This window comes from Cryptomeria japonica, chromosome 10 (genome assembly GCF_030272615.1).
Source record: "Cryptomeria japonica chromosome 10, Sugi_1.0, whole genome shotgun sequence".
NCBI lineage: Eukaryota > Viridiplantae > Streptophyta > Pinopsida > Cupressales > Cupressaceae > Cryptomeria > Cryptomeria japonica.
This window is the reverse complement of record NC_081414.1, coordinates 244,079,694-244,096,777: the sequence shown is the minus strand read 5'-3', so window position 1 is coordinate 244,096,777 and position 17,084 is coordinate 244,079,694. Positions and strand designations below refer to the sequence as shown.

At 36.3% G+C, this 17,084-nt stretch overlaps 1 protein-coding gene across 1 annotated transcript in view; it reads left to right on the top strand.

The window, feature by feature from the left end:
• The first annotated feature begins 2,039 nt into the window (after window positions 1–2,039).
• LOC131052409 (T-complex protein 1 subunit zeta 1) overlaps window positions 2,040–17,084 on the top strand; it is a 67,130-nt gene continuing 52,085 nt past the window's right edge. The window contains exons 1-6 of the mRNA XM_057987069.2: window positions 2,040–2,304; window positions 5,168–5,231; window positions 6,103–6,238; window positions 11,037–11,188; window positions 11,379–11,426; window positions 12,827–12,919. Coding sequence (XP_057843052.2) covers window positions 2,171–2,304; window positions 5,168–5,231; window positions 6,103–6,238; window positions 11,037–11,188; window positions 11,379–11,426; window positions 12,827–12,919 — 627 coding nt within the window. The 5' untranslated portion in view covers window positions 2,040–2,170. The remainder of the gene's footprint in view (window positions 2,305–5,167; window positions 5,232–6,102; window positions 6,239–11,036; window positions 11,189–11,378; window positions 11,427–12,826; window positions 12,920–17,084) is intronic.

Here is a 17,084-nt window from a genome sequence, read left to right as displayed (position 1 = left end):
CTAACTCTATAATGAGGGCTTCCATATCAATGACCTCAGGAGGATGAGTAAAATTCATAATCCCTTTCCTTAGCAATCTTTTATGAAGTTCAAGCTCATCCTTGTCTACTACTTCATCCAATAATTTCTCCATAATATCCTTATCGACTGAGTCACATAAATAGTTTACAATGCAGTTAACCTCTTCTTCTTTGCGAACTAGATCTTCCTCTTGTCCAGCCTTATCCAAACTACTTGGGGCATCCATCGGTTGGGAGGAGCCATTATCATCCAAATTGCTCCTGACATCCGAACCAACATCCAAATCAGGGATAAGAGTTAATACTCCCTTCTCCCCACCCTCCCAATCAACAATATAAAGATTGGGTCACCCTTACCAACTTGAGATAAATTTTTAAAATCTTCCCTTACGGTCACTTCAAGGGCACACTAATTCTTTACTGCCTTAGAGTCAGAGACCCTCCCCTGCTTATCCTTCGACATATCCTCATGGGTTAGCAATAGAGAGGGGTTCTTCTCCTCATCCATACTCTGGTCACCTATAATTTCCCCCTTTTCCACCCCATCAAACTGCCTAGTTGGCAGAGGGTTCTCCTTGATCACAAACCCTCCTCGTTCCAAATTGAAATAAATATCCAGCTTAGGGATTGCTCTAGGGTTTATTTGAGAGGGAAAAACTTCTAAGACCAGTTTGGATGCCGAGTCTAGATCTAGAAACCCTTTATAAAATTCAGGGTAGATTAAGAAAGATGACTCCCTAGTTCTGATTTCAATGGGGCTAAGTGAAGTCACACTAATATCCATGTTAATTATCAACGCACAATTCGAATACTTCCTATTTTTGTCACTAATCTCTACGAATTTTCTTAAGTGATTACCTATTTTCCTAATAATTTCCATGTCCATTAATTCAACTGGTAAGTTAGGAATCATAACCGGTCTATCTACTTTAAATGATTTTAATTTGTTTGGATTGAAAGCAGGTTGCCATTCTAAAAATTTAAAATCAAAGCCTTTAAAAATCAGAGATTTACCTGTTAAGAATTCATTCTTATGCCTGGCATTTCCGTAGTCAATATAAAGAAAACCCTCGGACAAGATAGCAATACTTATTATCCAATCGAAGGATGACTTGAACCAATCTGCAATTGCCTCTATCGGGATTCCAAGTCCGCACCATCTAGCAAAAACCCCAAATGTTTTGCAAGATTGTTGAATCCTTTCAACCAAACTGTCATTGATTTCCAATACATTCATCATTTCTGAATTAGGGTTCATATTCTTATTCAGCTTAACCGTCGAGGGTTTGGGAGGAGGCACGGTTTTGGGATTCTTGTCTTCTTCCACAGAAACCCTAGGTCTAGCATAAATACCACCCGACCTCCAGTTGTCCTTGTTTCCTTTACCTTTATCATTATTTGTATTTGGCTTGACCCGAGGAGTTGGTTTTACAAAACCTTCCTCAAGATTCCGCAAATGGATGAACTTGTCGGAGATAGACGACTTGAAAGAGTCTCCCTGGCGACGGGTATTCTGTTTGCCCGGATCACCATTTCCAGAAAAAAGGAAGATCTTTCGTAACTGCCCTCCGATATCTCCTTGGTTTCACCATCTGCCATTCAGATTTTGCCTGAGGCGGGAGAGCCTAGTTCCTCGGGTTGCAAGCCGATACTGCATACTTAGTTCGCTCAAAAAACCATTTCTGTCGATCGAAGTCCAGGAGTTTTCGCGAAGGGAATTGTAGAGACATCTTCGCGCTTTGTCAATAAAACTAATAAATATTATATAAACAATAATTATAATCTTTTTGATTATTAACTTGCATGTAATTTTCTAAGTGACCATGGCAACTCCTTTTTGTACAAGTGCTACTAGTAAATTAATTGATTGAAAATAATGAAATTTTAAGATTTGAGGACCCTTTCGGCATTTCTAACCGTATGTTTATTCGTATTACATTAAATACTTGATAATCACAGATTACTGTAAACTATGTATAAACCTAATAAATACACAGATCACCGGGTATATAGATTATTAAAGAACGATTGACTTTTCCATTCCCAGTTACCGCCACTAACTCTTTATTGAAAGCTTTTAAGGTTTTCATCTCTGCTGCAAAAGTTTAAGGAGAAAACAGAGAGAAGGGTGTAAGCATTTGCCTGTAAAAATGTCGCTGCGTGTATTGAATCCAAATGCGGAGATCCTGAACAAATCTGCAGCACTGTACATGAACATCAATGCCGCTAAAGGCTTGCAAGATGTTCTGAAGACCAATCTCGGCCCCAAGGGCACCATTAAAATGTATGTTTTATTTCCATACATTTCTGTTTTACTAAAGCATATCTGATCAATGTAAAGTTTCCTAAGCACTATATGCAAACATTTGAAAGCCCTCTTGAACCTTTTAAATATTTTTTTCAGACATTTTCAAAACATTCTGATGATACTTCAGTGGCATCTAGAAAACATTATGTAAAACTTCTTTGCTTTTAATGTGGATTGCCGCAGCTGCTTATGTTTAACTTACGTCTAAAACCCTATGTTACGGCAAGCGTTTTGCAAAACCTTGCAAAACCTCCTTTGTTTTCTTGGTGGATTGCTGCAGCTGCTTATGTGGTGAGTGGCTGGCTTGCCTTGTTTAACTCGGACCGATCATTTACTGTGTCCGCTTTTCTATACTCCTTATTATCACTTAAACCTTTTTCGATTGAGAAAGTTGAAGTTGAAGTACATAATCCATGACCTCAATTGGTTCTTCTTCAATAAGGAGAGGAAGCCACTGGTAGAGCACATACTTCATAACCTCACATGACACTCCTTTGATAAATGATGGGAAGTTGAAGGCACAACACATACACCACAACCTTACTCAACCGTTGTCAGTCAAACCTTTTAGGGAAGCAGAGAAAGTTGAAAGTAGAGTCACATAGTCCAAAACCTGACTTAAACGTTTCTTGATAAAGGGAGGAGGTCAGAGGTAGAGTATCCTAAAATCAATTGCCGGATGAGTGGTTTGCTTATGTGTAGCTTTTAACCAAAAGAGAAGAGTTTAGGTAATTTCAGTTTAAGCACTCTGCCCAACTTTAATGGCATGTCTTCAAGTTGTTGCCTCCCCTTCTTGCAGTAGAAAAATTTGAACTGTGTTTCACTCTGATATATAGATCACTTAACTTTGAGCAAGCTGAGTTAGGTTTGGCTCTTGGAAATTGTTTGTATTTTCATCAATTCTATGGGCATTACATAAAACTAGCAGTTTTGATGTGTCCGGATGGTTATCAGGAAAAGAAGTTAAACACTTTGATGGATGTAGTTATCTCAATACTGTTTATAAAATTTTAAGATTCTGACTCTAAGAAGAATTATTTATTGATCTGCACTCTAAACAGGATGCTTGATGGTGATGGATTGTTGTTATGAAAACCACTACATTAGGTTTCTTGGCTGTCGAAATAGAAGTTGTAGTAGTTTTCAGATTTCTGACATGGTGTCTTTGATCCAGTTATTTCTATATGAAGGTTGGCACTGATAATTTCTAAATTTTGCCACTGTGAGTATGTCACCTTGCAGAAATTTGAAGGAGAAGAATGTCTGAATTGATGAGTTTTTGAGGGCAAATTGTTCTTTTTGACCCAATTAGTTGTCTTATAATTAGTTCCCAAGTGATACACTGACAAAATGGATACCTGATACCCCAATTAGTAGGTTATTTTATCCTCTTATTTATCCAATTATGTTTAACTCACTTCTTCACGATGCACTTGCAGTTATTCTAATATTTACCAATTTTTTTTCCTTTGGGCATTTTCCTTAATCCGTATTATAATTTTTGACATGTAAGGCTGATTTGTTTGCTCTGATAAGAATGTGCTGTAATCTCTATTTATGTGTTTTTTAACTATTATTTTCTTCTGATGGCAATCATTTGTTATATCGTTTGATTCCCATGAACCCTCTGCAATTGCTTTCTAGGATTGGCACTAGATTATAAATGCTTGCATAATGACATGTGATATTTGTAATTAACTTAAAATTCCGTGAATCCAAACATTTGTTCCAATCTTATCACTACACAGATCGTGTTTGCTTTGGGCATAAATAAAACTGTCATGCTATACTCATTCGACATCTTCACAGATTCTTGCAATTATAGTCCTGTGCACATATACCGTTTTTCTCATAGTTCACTGAGCATTCCCAGTATTTTGAAAATTTCTTTAATTCCCAGTGAATTAATGCCCCCAAATTCCCAGGAGGGGCGCTGCCCCTTGACCCTGTTGGGGGCATTGCCCCTATATCCACATGAGGGGTGCTGCCTCTCAACCCCATTGGCGTCTCCGCTCCCAGCCCCCACTAGTTATTGGGATTTCTTGTCACATAAGAAACTTGATTACAATGAGGGGGTCTCGGAATGAAGGTCAAAATTGACAACATAGACAATTATCTTATGACTATCATAATATCATTGATCAATGATAAAGTATCATATTATCAAAGATGATAAGATCAAATGTCAATAATTATTATTATCATAAATATAATATTATATGATATATCAAATGTATTTGCAATTTTGTATATGTATATTGCAAATACATTTGATATAATATAATGTACAGCCATACCCAAGTTTTTTTTTTCACCGTATTCGCATTCCAGCACCCCATACTTGTACCAGAACAGGCAACTTAGATTTCCAATTAATAAATAAAATAAAAATCCAAATATCCATATTGTATTCTCCTGCATCATTCCTCCTCTATATTTATCCCTTGCACATTTGTTTATCCAAAATAAATAAAAAATAAAGATAATTATCCTTGACCACTAGTAAATCTCTTTACTATTCTTAGTTAGCGAGGATTCCCCACTCTACTTATTTGACCCCAACTGTCTGTTGAAATTGAATTTCCACTGTTCGTTTTCTATCCAAAATCCAATAAATCAACCCCTTCATCCTTCACTTTCATAACATTCTAATAATCATGGAGGTTTGGTGCTTTTTTGTTTCAATTTGTATCATCTTTTTGTCTCCATGCACTCTATCTAAGGAAGGTATTTCTTGATTTAGAATAGGATTCTTAAATTTTCTGTTATTTTCTGTTTCATGTTAATCTTTCTTCTAATCTTGTAACATTAATAATTGTTAATCTATCCATTTGCGTAGGCTTGTTGGAGGGTCTGGGGACATTAAGCTTACGAAAGATGGAAACACCCTCTTGAAAGAAATGGTAAGTGTTTACATTATTACTTGAGTTGTATTAAATAACAAAAAAATTTAGGTTTATTTTTGGTTAATATGGCAACTGCAAAGTTTGATGGCCTGGTAAAATTCCTGGAAACGTATCTTTTTCTTTTCACAATGTACATTTCTTGTGTAAGGGGTGATTGAAAGAGCACTAACAAACACTTGTGCAATATTGAAAAATTGGTGATTGTGGGTGTGTCATTGGAGAGATTAGCTATGTTTGTCTTTAATGCTGATTTAAGTTAATACATATTTTAGCAGCATCTTTATATTCTAGAGCTTAGAATACTAATAGTGATCATTAGCTGTTAGTTTTTTGTTTTGCATTATGTTTCCAAAAATTCCATGGATTCTAATGTTTAGTTGCATGTGAGAAAGTTTGAAATTCTGAGATGGCTTTTGGTTTCTATTTTGATTGATTTTTTTGTCTATAATTTTCATTTTCAAAATTATCTAAATAGAAACATAATTCTCAATGCGATGTCATCAAAACCTGAATCGACGAGGGTATTGTCTAACTTCTGGTCCATTGATACAACATGAAACATTGCATGAAAATATAAACTTGCTTAACATACGAGTTTAATGTAAATAGAATGTATTGTAGGATTGATAAGAAGTTTTCAGTGCTGCACAAATAGTTCTATTGAATGAGGATTGGGATTCTATGTTAGAAAAATGTGGAGAAGCCTTGTATTTCCATAACTTGTATTTTTTAAAGGATTTTTGATCGTGTGTTCTGAAGCTACATGTGTTGGACTATTTTGAAGTTCTGGATATATATGATGTAAAAACCTCTCATTGTAATATCTGGTTTTGATCGTGCTTGATATTGTGTGTTATTTCTTATGCAGCAAATTCAGAACCCAACAGCTATCATGATAGCAAGGACAGCTGTTGCACAGGATGATATAAGTGGGGATGGTACAACCTCAACAGTTCTTTTTATTGGCGAGCTAATGAAACAATCAGAGCGTTACATAAGTGAAGGTTAGTGTTACATTCATAATTTTGTGGTACTTTAGCCTGCTAAAAGACAACACTTGTTACCTAACTTACTGGGTAGGTGTTTGGTGAGGTTAGATGCATGGGTGTTTGTCGCTTAATGGTGAAGCCTTATATGTTACACAGGGAGAGACAGTTTCTAACTTCTAATCAGAGGGTGTTAAGTTGTGTATGCCCAATACAAACAATATTCAAGGTAAATGGACAAGTGATTTCCTTGTGCTTATACAAGTGGTGTCTCTTACACTAAGTTGGGGTCTCATTCGGTGTGACCTAAACAAATTATGTTTATATTGTCCTATTGATAAAGCATGTTAAAATTTCAGTTCCCAGAAGCTTACAAAATAATACAAAAAATCTGCTGAAGGATTTTTGAGCTTAGTTTACATGTAATAATGTCCTGGACAGATGGCTAGATGACAGTGAATTTGGCAATCATTGTTAGTGATTTGAGTGCCAGTGTCTTGAATCTGCAATTATGCATACTAAAAGGAAACTGAGATAATGGCTGTTGTGGAGCCAGCCTTTAGAAGGCCCAAACTAACCTTTTCTAGGCCCACTAGCATTTGCTGTTTATGCATGGTGAGATGGTATAAACTGACAAGCCCACTTGAGTAGCTTATAATATCTTGTCAGGCACATGGGTTTAAGACTATTGGCATTTTATGTCACACAAGGCTGGGGTGATTCCTCCTGTGATTAGGATCATCTGATCTGTTCTTGGACCTGTTAATGGATAATTTCTTTTGCTTTTGAGTTTTGAAAGAGGGTGTCTTGATCTTTGTGGGCTAGTGTTTGTGCCTGGAGGCGCATTCACTGATTCATGGGGATCAACTGAGTTCTGATTGAACCCGTTGAGGGATAATGCTTTTGCTTTTGATGCTTGTCATCTCAAATAGAATCTCAAAATGCCTACTTTATTTTCTTATCAGTTTTGACTATTACATAAGAGATCAGTACAAAATTACTAATAAATTTACTATTACTCTGAAATATTTCAGAGTGAAACAAAGGGATGCAACATAGCTTAAGTAACCCATCGAATGACCTGGGCTATGGTTGTGTTCTTTTTTCACAGGTAATATACTGTTATGCTTCTTGATTGAGGCCGAGTTCCTCATTTACACTACAAAGCTCTGCAGCTAAACATATATCAGCTGCTAATTTCTTGTTGGTATTATCCTTTGAGCAATACTTTTTCTACATAATCATAAATTCTCTATATACCTGTTTCCTCGGATGTATTGGGGAATTTCTCTCTGTTGTAATAGAGAGATTTAAACAAGTGCTTTCGTTGCTTTTAAATAATCATCCTGCAACTTATCTACCTTTGTAATCATGAGTTCTTGGTTCTAAAACCTTCATTAACAAGATGATTTTAAATCATAAAATTCCTTTAGTCCCCGACTCTTCAATAGGGGTTTTCAATCTTGTTTTCTTTTCTAAATCAATGACTTTTTTTCCTGGACAATCACAAAGTCTATTAGCTTCCTTGTTGCATTTAGTGAGAGTAACATGATTAGATTGGTCTCTATGCATTACATGCCTCTTCTATTATGCCAGGAAACTTCCATTTTAAGCAACTTCTAGCATTTGTTGCAGTGACAATAAGAGAACTCACCTAGACGACTACAAAGTACTTGCGTTTGTGGGGTGGATTAAAATCTTCCCTTTTGTCATTATCAAATTTCCTTAAGCTCTAGCTGGCTTAGGGTTACCATTACTCGTGTGTTGAAGTATAATCTGACATGTTCATTGGGCTGTATCCCGGTGATGTGTTTTTTAAGACATTTTGAACATAGAATAAGATACCAAGGTATTCTATCCCCTCTTGAACAAAGAAACCTCATATGCTAAGTAACATGATCGAATAAGATAACTCCAAGGTTTACAATGTGAACTATGCGACTTAAATGCTGTGGATAGACTCAGTGATTGTGATGTGACTTTGTTGGAATCACAAGGGGACTTACATTTTATGAACTCCTGCTGGAATGTGGGATCTATGCTACCTTGCTTGGAAAACAGTGTTCCACAGCCGTTGGGGACGGGGGGATGCGGGGATGGGTTTCGAGGACGGGGGGGCAAAGGGCCTAAGTTTGGGGACGGCGGGGGGACAAATGGCCTAAGTTTGGGGACAGCGGGGGGACGACGATGGGGGGTGGTGTTGTTGATATAGTTATACATATACTTATAGTACTTGAAAAACTAGTTTTGAAAAGATGTATAACAGTATAAGAATTACATTTCAAATGAAACTATAGGAAAGTAGTAAAATTATAAAATAGCATAATTTGAATTACGAAATCTAAATATGAAGATTTCTAAGTTTTTCTCCTCTTCAGCTAGCTGGTAAAAAAAATCAGAATTAGAAATATGAATGTGATCAGTAGTTTTAGTGGTTTTGTATTGCATTGGAGGAAGGGGTGGGGCCCACATCAATTTAGGGTTACCCCTTAACCCCCCAAAACCGCTCAAAATTAAAAAAGAAGAAGTTTCAATTGCTTTTTGATGTGTTCAAATGGGAGACTCCTGCAAGTCTCCTCACCCTCAAGAGACGCCTGGGAGTCTCCCAAGGAGTTTCCCAAGGAGTCTTGGAGACGCTTGGGAGTCTCCCAACGAGTCTTGGAGATGTCAAGACGTCTCCAAGACTCCTTGGAGATGCCGAGATGTCTCTGCATCTTTGGCAGATGTCTCCGTGTCTTGGCGGGAAGGCAAGAGATGCCACGTCCCCGTCTCGGAAATGTGGGCCTGACGGGGGGGGAAACGCGTTTCCATGGAACATTGTTGGAAAATAAAAACAAAAGAGATGAAAGGGTTAAGGGAATCTAATCTAATCCTAGGAATGTAGGAGATGATTGTTGAACCGGTGCAACCAAACCAAGCTTTGCTTCGCCATGAGGAAACGACAAAAAGATGATACAATCTCCTAAGGATAAGCGAATGATTTTCATATCACCTATGCACACCAACATTACAAACAATGAGCATATAGCAAATGAAGTTAAGCTTTTAATTAAGTTCACTTTAACCACACACTGCAATTTGCAATCAACACACTTCAACCCTGGCCCTGCACAGCGGATTCTAAGGGTAAGCATGCGTAAATCAACAAAGGATGAGCACATTTCAAGGGTGCATTTGCACAAAGAGTTGCTGGCTGAGCGCACCTAACTTGTTGATATGCACAAACTAATTCAGAAGCAGGTTTGAGGGTCTGATTTCATCTTTAAGGCCTGATTTCACATCACCTTAAGGTCTGAGTTTGTCTTCTTCTTAGGACTGACTGATATATTCGAAGGCCTGATACAAGTATGATTTTATCTGATTTTGACCGATTTTTGAGTTTTACCCCCTCCTTCTTGAGCGCATACAAGGTGTTCATAACTTCATACGCATTGCGGGTTTCATTACTTGCCTCGCATAAAGTGTGAACTTTTTAACATTTCATACTACCCCCCTTTCCCTAGGCACATTTGAGAGATCAGCTTGCACTGATAGTAATCATGAGCGCATCAGTATAAGATAATCTTTTGCTTATTAAAATTTAACAACCACAAATAAAGCAATCACATAAGATCTAACAATTAAGAAACACAAGATTTATATGGAAACCCATTTGGGAGAAAACCACAAAGAAAGACTGCATACAAGGTGTTCATATGCATTGCAGGTTTCATTACTTGCCTCGCATAAAGTGTGAACTTTTTAACATTTCATACTACCCCCCTTTCCCTGGGCACATTTGAGAGATCAGCTTGCACTGATAGTAATCATGAGCGCATCAGTATAAGATAATCTTTTGCTTATTAAAATTTAACAACCACAATAAAGCAATCACATAAGATCTAACAATTAAGAAACACAAGATTTATATAGAAACCCGTTTGGGAGAAAACTACAAAGAAAGACTGCTTGGATCTACTGTGCAAATCCAGCCACAAAATAAAATTCTCTTATTATTTTTTGTAGGCGTCAACCCACTAGAGACACCAATCCCCACTACTAAGCATCAACTTAGCAAGAGACACCAATCTCTTCACCCACCTCCAAATGAACAAAGTTTGCGCCTTATTGAATACTGCTTCTTCAATGGATGATGATCATTTAAACCTCCTTCATAAAATCTGCTTGTAAATGATGCAACATTTTTCACACATGCACTCTACTAAAAATATCTGCTCGTATTAGAATGATATCACATTTTTTACTTGCTTTTTTAAACCCCTATCTCATCTTCTTTTTATATCCCCCTTATGTCTCTTCATGAAGAGGGGTGATTTCTTAAGGGGGTTGGTCTCATTCAAAGAGGCCGCCAAGTTAATATCATATGGGATGACTTGAAGTATGGGCGCCAAAATAGATGAGGGTCGATCAGCCCCTTTTTGCATTATTTAAATCATAATTTAACCATCATGGGGGTTGGCTATTTGATTCTTCTTTGACATTGTGACATTTTGGCATCAATGATAAACTATCGTGACATTGATTCTCCTTTAACATGAATGACAATATTTCTAACAACATTAAGTCTGGTAATGCTAGATGCAGTCATATATTGTCAGCCATTGTAGTGATGCTTTCTGGTGTGTTGTGCTTAAGTAGCATAGTAACATCTTATGGTGTACATAAATAAATTGTATGTATTGTAATATCCTATGTGACCAAATACATTCTGAACATCAAATGCACATCATCCTATAATAAATTTGGGTTTGATCAATATGTGAAGCCATTGTACTTATTTTTCAAGTGTAACTTTGAAATTTAAACCACTTTTCAGGAATGCACCCTCGTGTGGTTGTGGATGGAATTGAAATTGCAAAAAGAGCCACATTGGATTTTCTTGAGAAGTTCAAAACGTTGGTAATCATGGAAGGAACACCAGATAAGGAGATGCTAAAAATGGTAGCAAGGACAACAGTTAGGACAAAGGTATATTATACAATTTTATATTCAATTTTGTTGAAGAATTTTAGACAATCTGATTGATTTGACTGGATTATGATAGGCATTATTTGTCTTTCCAAAGGAATTCCTGAAATTAGTTTGTGGCAGTTAATTTTCTCAGAGTTCTCATTTTCACTTTTATTGCAAAATAATGTTTTTTTTTGGACTCGTGTAGCTTTATGAAGCACTTGCAGATCAACTGACTGACATTGTTGTAAATGCGGTAAGTGTTAAATCATCACCGAGTACCTTGCGATTGAATATCTATTAGTCTTTTTGCATGAAGTTGTGTGACATGGTTTATTTTTGTGTTGGGATGCCTTTGTCATCTGGTTGCTTAGTCCTACAGTTTTCTTTATAAACACACATAGTGTAACATGTTTCTGCTGAACCATATTTGTCTTGTGCAGTCAGAAATTTTGTTTTTATTGCTTTGTACCTGTTACAGATATCTGGTGCATCAATAAATAAAACTTTCAGTTTCATAAAAGCATTAATCATTAAGTATCCTTGATGATGTTTGTCTAGTGCCTCAAATTCTTACATAGCATCATTCTATTTAAAAAGAAATGTTTTGTACATGTTTAAAATTTATTTTGTTAGCACTATTTTGCGTTCATTAGTACTTGCATTGAAAATATTGAAAGCTTGAAAAGTTCTTAGTGGGGGATCAGAAAGTTATTTGATGCCTAGGTTTGCATAGAATATATAGCTATAGAATTACAACGGACAGCAGATATTGTCATTGAGATGATTATGTGGTCTTTGTTTCTGTATGACCATAATGCCTTGAATATTAACAATCCTTAGAGAATCATAAGTGTTATTTTTGTTTTTGGAAAATCTGAATTGTAACTGATACACAGTTGCACCTAGCATTATATTGCTACCAAGCATCATAGTAAGTACAATTATTCATCATGGAAGGTGTTGAAGGTTGTCTATATCTGTATGTCCAAAGTTTTGGTCATGCAATTTTAATGTTTATTCTCCTCAATCTCAAGTCCATAATGGATAGCATATCTCCCAGTTTTGGATCCATGACAATGCATAGCTGCTCGACTTCAAGCTATGTTAACCTTTTTGAGATCAGTCTTTACAGTATCAGTCCTTAATTATGTTAAATAAATCAAACATCCATATGGCATGTGGAGGACTGTGACCTAATTAATTTGTAGGATCTTGATTTGAAATTTTTAATTGGTTGAGATCCAAGCCATTTATGTAGCCATAAATTATGTAATTAATGTTTGCACGTCAATTTGACAATTAGTACAACCCCATACATAGAAATATAATAACAGCTTAGAAAAAGAAGCGAGTGTGTGCTAGGTATTAAATTATAATTTTAAGTGGTTGGTTTGAGGCATCTCTTTACTTAAGGTATGTTAGCAGGTTGTAATTCAAAGTTCCATTAACCAGCTTTGATAATTTACAGGATTTGGATAGTTTTTCAATCCTTTGTTTATTTCTACCAGCAAATGAAAGAATAGAACATTAAATTCAAATTGTAAATACTCTTGGTATAAGAAATATGCATATAATCTAACAGTGTCAATACTGACATGGATTTACATAATTTTAAATTTCATGCTTGATTTACTTTTGATTATATTTTTGCAGGTGCTTTGCATTCAAAAACCTGAGGAATCAATTGATCTATTTATGGTGGAAATTATGCATATGAGGCATAAGTTCGATGTAGATACCCGTCTGGTATGTTTTCAGCACTACATTTGTTTGTTGGATTTATTTATATGTTCGTGTTTGTTTCATTATATTTATGGTCAACTGTTAGATTACATGGAGGCCTGGTAAAGAAAGTAGTTCAATTTGAAAGCATTTTGTTTGCTATTTTTACTTTGCAGATTTGTGTAAGAAATGTTCTTTAAAAGGCACAGAAAACAAATATTGAAGAGGCATCAAATTATGAACGAATCTATCAGGCTTTCAACCACTGGTTGAGTATAGCATCTAGCTATATAATGAAACATTTAGCTGGTGACTGGACAATACCATTAACCAAACTAATAATTATTCTCAAGATAACAGCAGAATTCAATTCACAGTCAGACAGATTATCTGTACAACAGTCTAGTTTAAATATTAAGGAGTAGGAAATTAAAATTTTTGCAAACAGTTTAAATTCTATGAACTGGTCAGAGGCCACAGTGAAAACATAGTAATGGTAAAGTAGTAGAATTCTATGCTGCCAGGGGCACAGCCACAAACATCCAACAACCATGTAATTACCTTTACTATCAGCAGCAGTTGGAGCAGCTCCATTCTGGAATCTCTGATTCATTTCAACTAATTGGTAGCACCTGGTGTTACACTCCTTGACCATAAGAGTATTGGAAAATAAGTGGATTTCAAAATTCTGTTTTTCTTTGGTGAAAGTCACCCCTTGTGAAGATGTCATAGCCCTTGACAATCAAATAGCCCAGAGGCTGAAATTATAACTCCCTTATTGAAGACTAGGGCACATTAAATTCCTTATTCCCCGGATTAGCAACTCTGGCATTTTCAATCTGCTGAGTAAGTAGGGTGTCAGTCAGGTCCTTGTGAGATTCAACAAGTTTTGGCAGGGAGGATCAGTACCACTAGAAGAACTGACCTCTTTTTTTTTGTATCTGTATCTATATGGAGGACTAGGGCACATTAAATATATGGAGTATCTGTATCTATATGAAGGACTAGGGCACATTAAATTCCTTATTCCCCGGATTAGCAACTCCGGCATTTTCAATCTGCTGAGTAAGTAGGGTGTCAGTCAGGTCCTTGTGAGATTCAACAAGTTTTGGCAGGGAGGATCAGTACCACCAGAAGAACTGACCTCTTTTTTTTTGTTTTTGGATAGCTTTAATATATTCCCTTGTTGCATAGCCTTCAGCATAGATACCATGACTGAGTGTTATCTCTTCTTTCAAATTCATTTAGTCTTGCACTGCGTAGATACCATGACTGAGTGGCATCTCTTCTTTTGAATTCAATTAAGACTTGCACTTGACTTGTCTGTTAGGATATATCACAGCCACAGCCAGAATTGGATGTGGTAGTTTATTCAACATTCAACATTGCTATATTGTAAAGCATGTTACCTGACTTTTGGAGAATCGAACATGGGCTTTATTATGAAGCCTTGATATTTTACTACAAAATGAGAACCACACAATTCATTGACTGTGCTACTTGGAATTATAAATGGCAGTGAAATTGGGAGGAAGAAAAGAACTGCTACACAAAAACTAAATGATTGAGACTAAGACTAAATGATGGAGTTGCTGGTCTGACATTTAATGATTGACACAAAAAGTAATTTAAAAGTATTTGAGAGTCTGATTTGACAATTATGCTTCTGAAATCCTTTGACAGATCTATATGCATTCCTCTCCCAATGGCTTCTGCTGTGTTATTATTGACTTGTGGCTGATCCAGAAGATAGCTTATTACTTAAGATTCCTGCCAACTCCACTATCAAATTTTACCATTCTAGAGAAAAAGCATATCTTCAATGAATGATATTAACTGGCACTATTGTTTTCAATATTTGTATTAAAATGAGCCTAAGTAAAATCCACACTCTCTCTGCATGTCAAAAAGGAATTTATTTTAATGATGCAGTGTTTAAGAAGTTGGTTGCAAGCAATTGTCTGTGTTGTAAGTGGAATTGCCTTAAGTCCAAGATACAAACATTTTTCTGTTAGCAAGAGTTGTGCAGGCCAGCATTAACATTCAAATTTCCTTTTAACACACACATACGCATTATATTCAACTCAATGCATGCCAACTGGGAAGAAAATTCTAGATCTATGTATATCTGACAAAAATAGTAACTGGGATTTCATTGCTGTCATTATAGAACATTTCTTACACATAAAGAGCCTTGAATAGGGACATTCTTATTGACAAATGGTATGATGTGCTATGGAAATGTGCTCTGATTGGTACCTGTTTTTAATAAAATTCTGTCAATTGATATGCACAGAATTTCCTTAATTTGTAGTTTTTCAATGATGTCTAAATTCCTGGACAGGAATATTTGGCAAGACAAATGCAATGGGGTGCCCATTTTTCTCACAACTCTGTTTTTGATGACTTCTGCGCCCACCTCCTGTATGTTTATAAAAGCCTCCCTCTTGATCATGATATTCATTTGGCACACTTTCCTCTCGAAAATGCAGCGATGTATGTCACTGTGTCATAAATGCCTGTCCTTCAATACTCCACATTAAAGATGAATGGTATAAAATCGTCCTTCTTTACTCCTAATCTAGGCTCCCTCCCCATGTTTATTAATGATTGCCATGTTAGATTTATGATCAGATTAATAGCAATGCAGATATGAGACAATTTATACACGTTTACACAACATATACCCTGGGAAAACCTTCCAACTTGAAGGTGAAAAACCCAGCAACAAATTTCCTTTTATATATGACAAATGGCAGGTTGTATTACAATATGTGCTTCACTCCTTGAAGCTAGATGACTGGAGATAATCCACCAAACAGTCTGCAATAAAAAAACGAACACGAATCTGTGTGATGTTGTGTAAATCGAATATCAAATGGAGGATAAATGATCTCCCTTTATACCTATGCAAGATGACTCTTCTTGGAATCAACATGTCCCTTCACAAGGGTGGTGGGCTTTCACCAAGTCGGCCCTATACAAATGATTTATATTTTATATTTATATCTATTGAAGCACCTTTTCATTAGGTCGGCCCAAACAAGGATTGCATATAATAAATATGCTAAGTCGTAGTTTGTGAGTCAGCCTTAGAAGGATCGGACCTTAGCTACAATCATCAACATGCCATCCCTTCAAACGATTCTGCTGCTCGCCTTTGCCAACTTGTCTCCTACCTTTTTAGCTTCTTGGTAGACATGTGAGATTTTGAAGTCCTCCAGCTTACCAATTATCTTCCAAATTGGAGGTAGCCATTTCCGTAGTTTCCAATTAGGGATCCAATTTTGTTGAATGGCATTGACCATTATTAATGAGTCTCCCTCTAGATGAATCCATCTTGCTTTCAATTTGATACCTCTTGTCAGTCCTAGGGACGCTGCTTGGAACCGGGCCTGGTTATTTGTGCCCACACCCAGCCTCTTAGAAATTTTCTTTATCACTTTTCCTTCACGGTCCCTGATCACGCAACCAGTTCCGCAAACCCTGGGGTTGCCCTTAGATGCTATCTCAAAGTTAATTTTCCACCATTTTTTCTCCAGGGGTGGCCATTTACACTGTCCCTTGGGTTGAAGCAAGATCAACCTTTCTGACTCCATTAATAAGGTGCTCTTATCTCCATTTATCCCTTGAGTAGCGCTTCAATTTATTTACTCTTTTGATTGGATTTGCACTGATATGATTTCTTTTTTGGTTCTATTTCTATGATATGCTTAATTTCCTTTTGTGACACAGTTCAATATGGTAGGTGTTTGGATATCGCACTCTTCCAAAATACCTTTACAAATGTTAGCTGAAACTGGTTGCCCCACTGTAATGTGAATAAAAAAGGTCTTTAAGGAACAATAGTTTGTATGTTACATTGTGGAGAGCCCTGAGGCCCTATAAAGAATAGTTTAAGAAAATTTATAAGCAGCATTGTTGCACTGCAATGGATACATTTTTAAAAATTGGATATGACATATTATCAAGTTGCTCAATATGGATACTATTGCATTCAACATTAATAAAAAACACACACATACACATCATTTTTTTAGTCTAGAAATAAAATTATTTTTAATGCGATTGAATTTTATACTCCTAAACCAGAAACGGCTCTGAGCCCTGATATGGGCTCATATTCAGATGCATTTGGATATAGTATGCACAGTTCATATGTGCCAATTGATATTTGATAGGCAGTAAC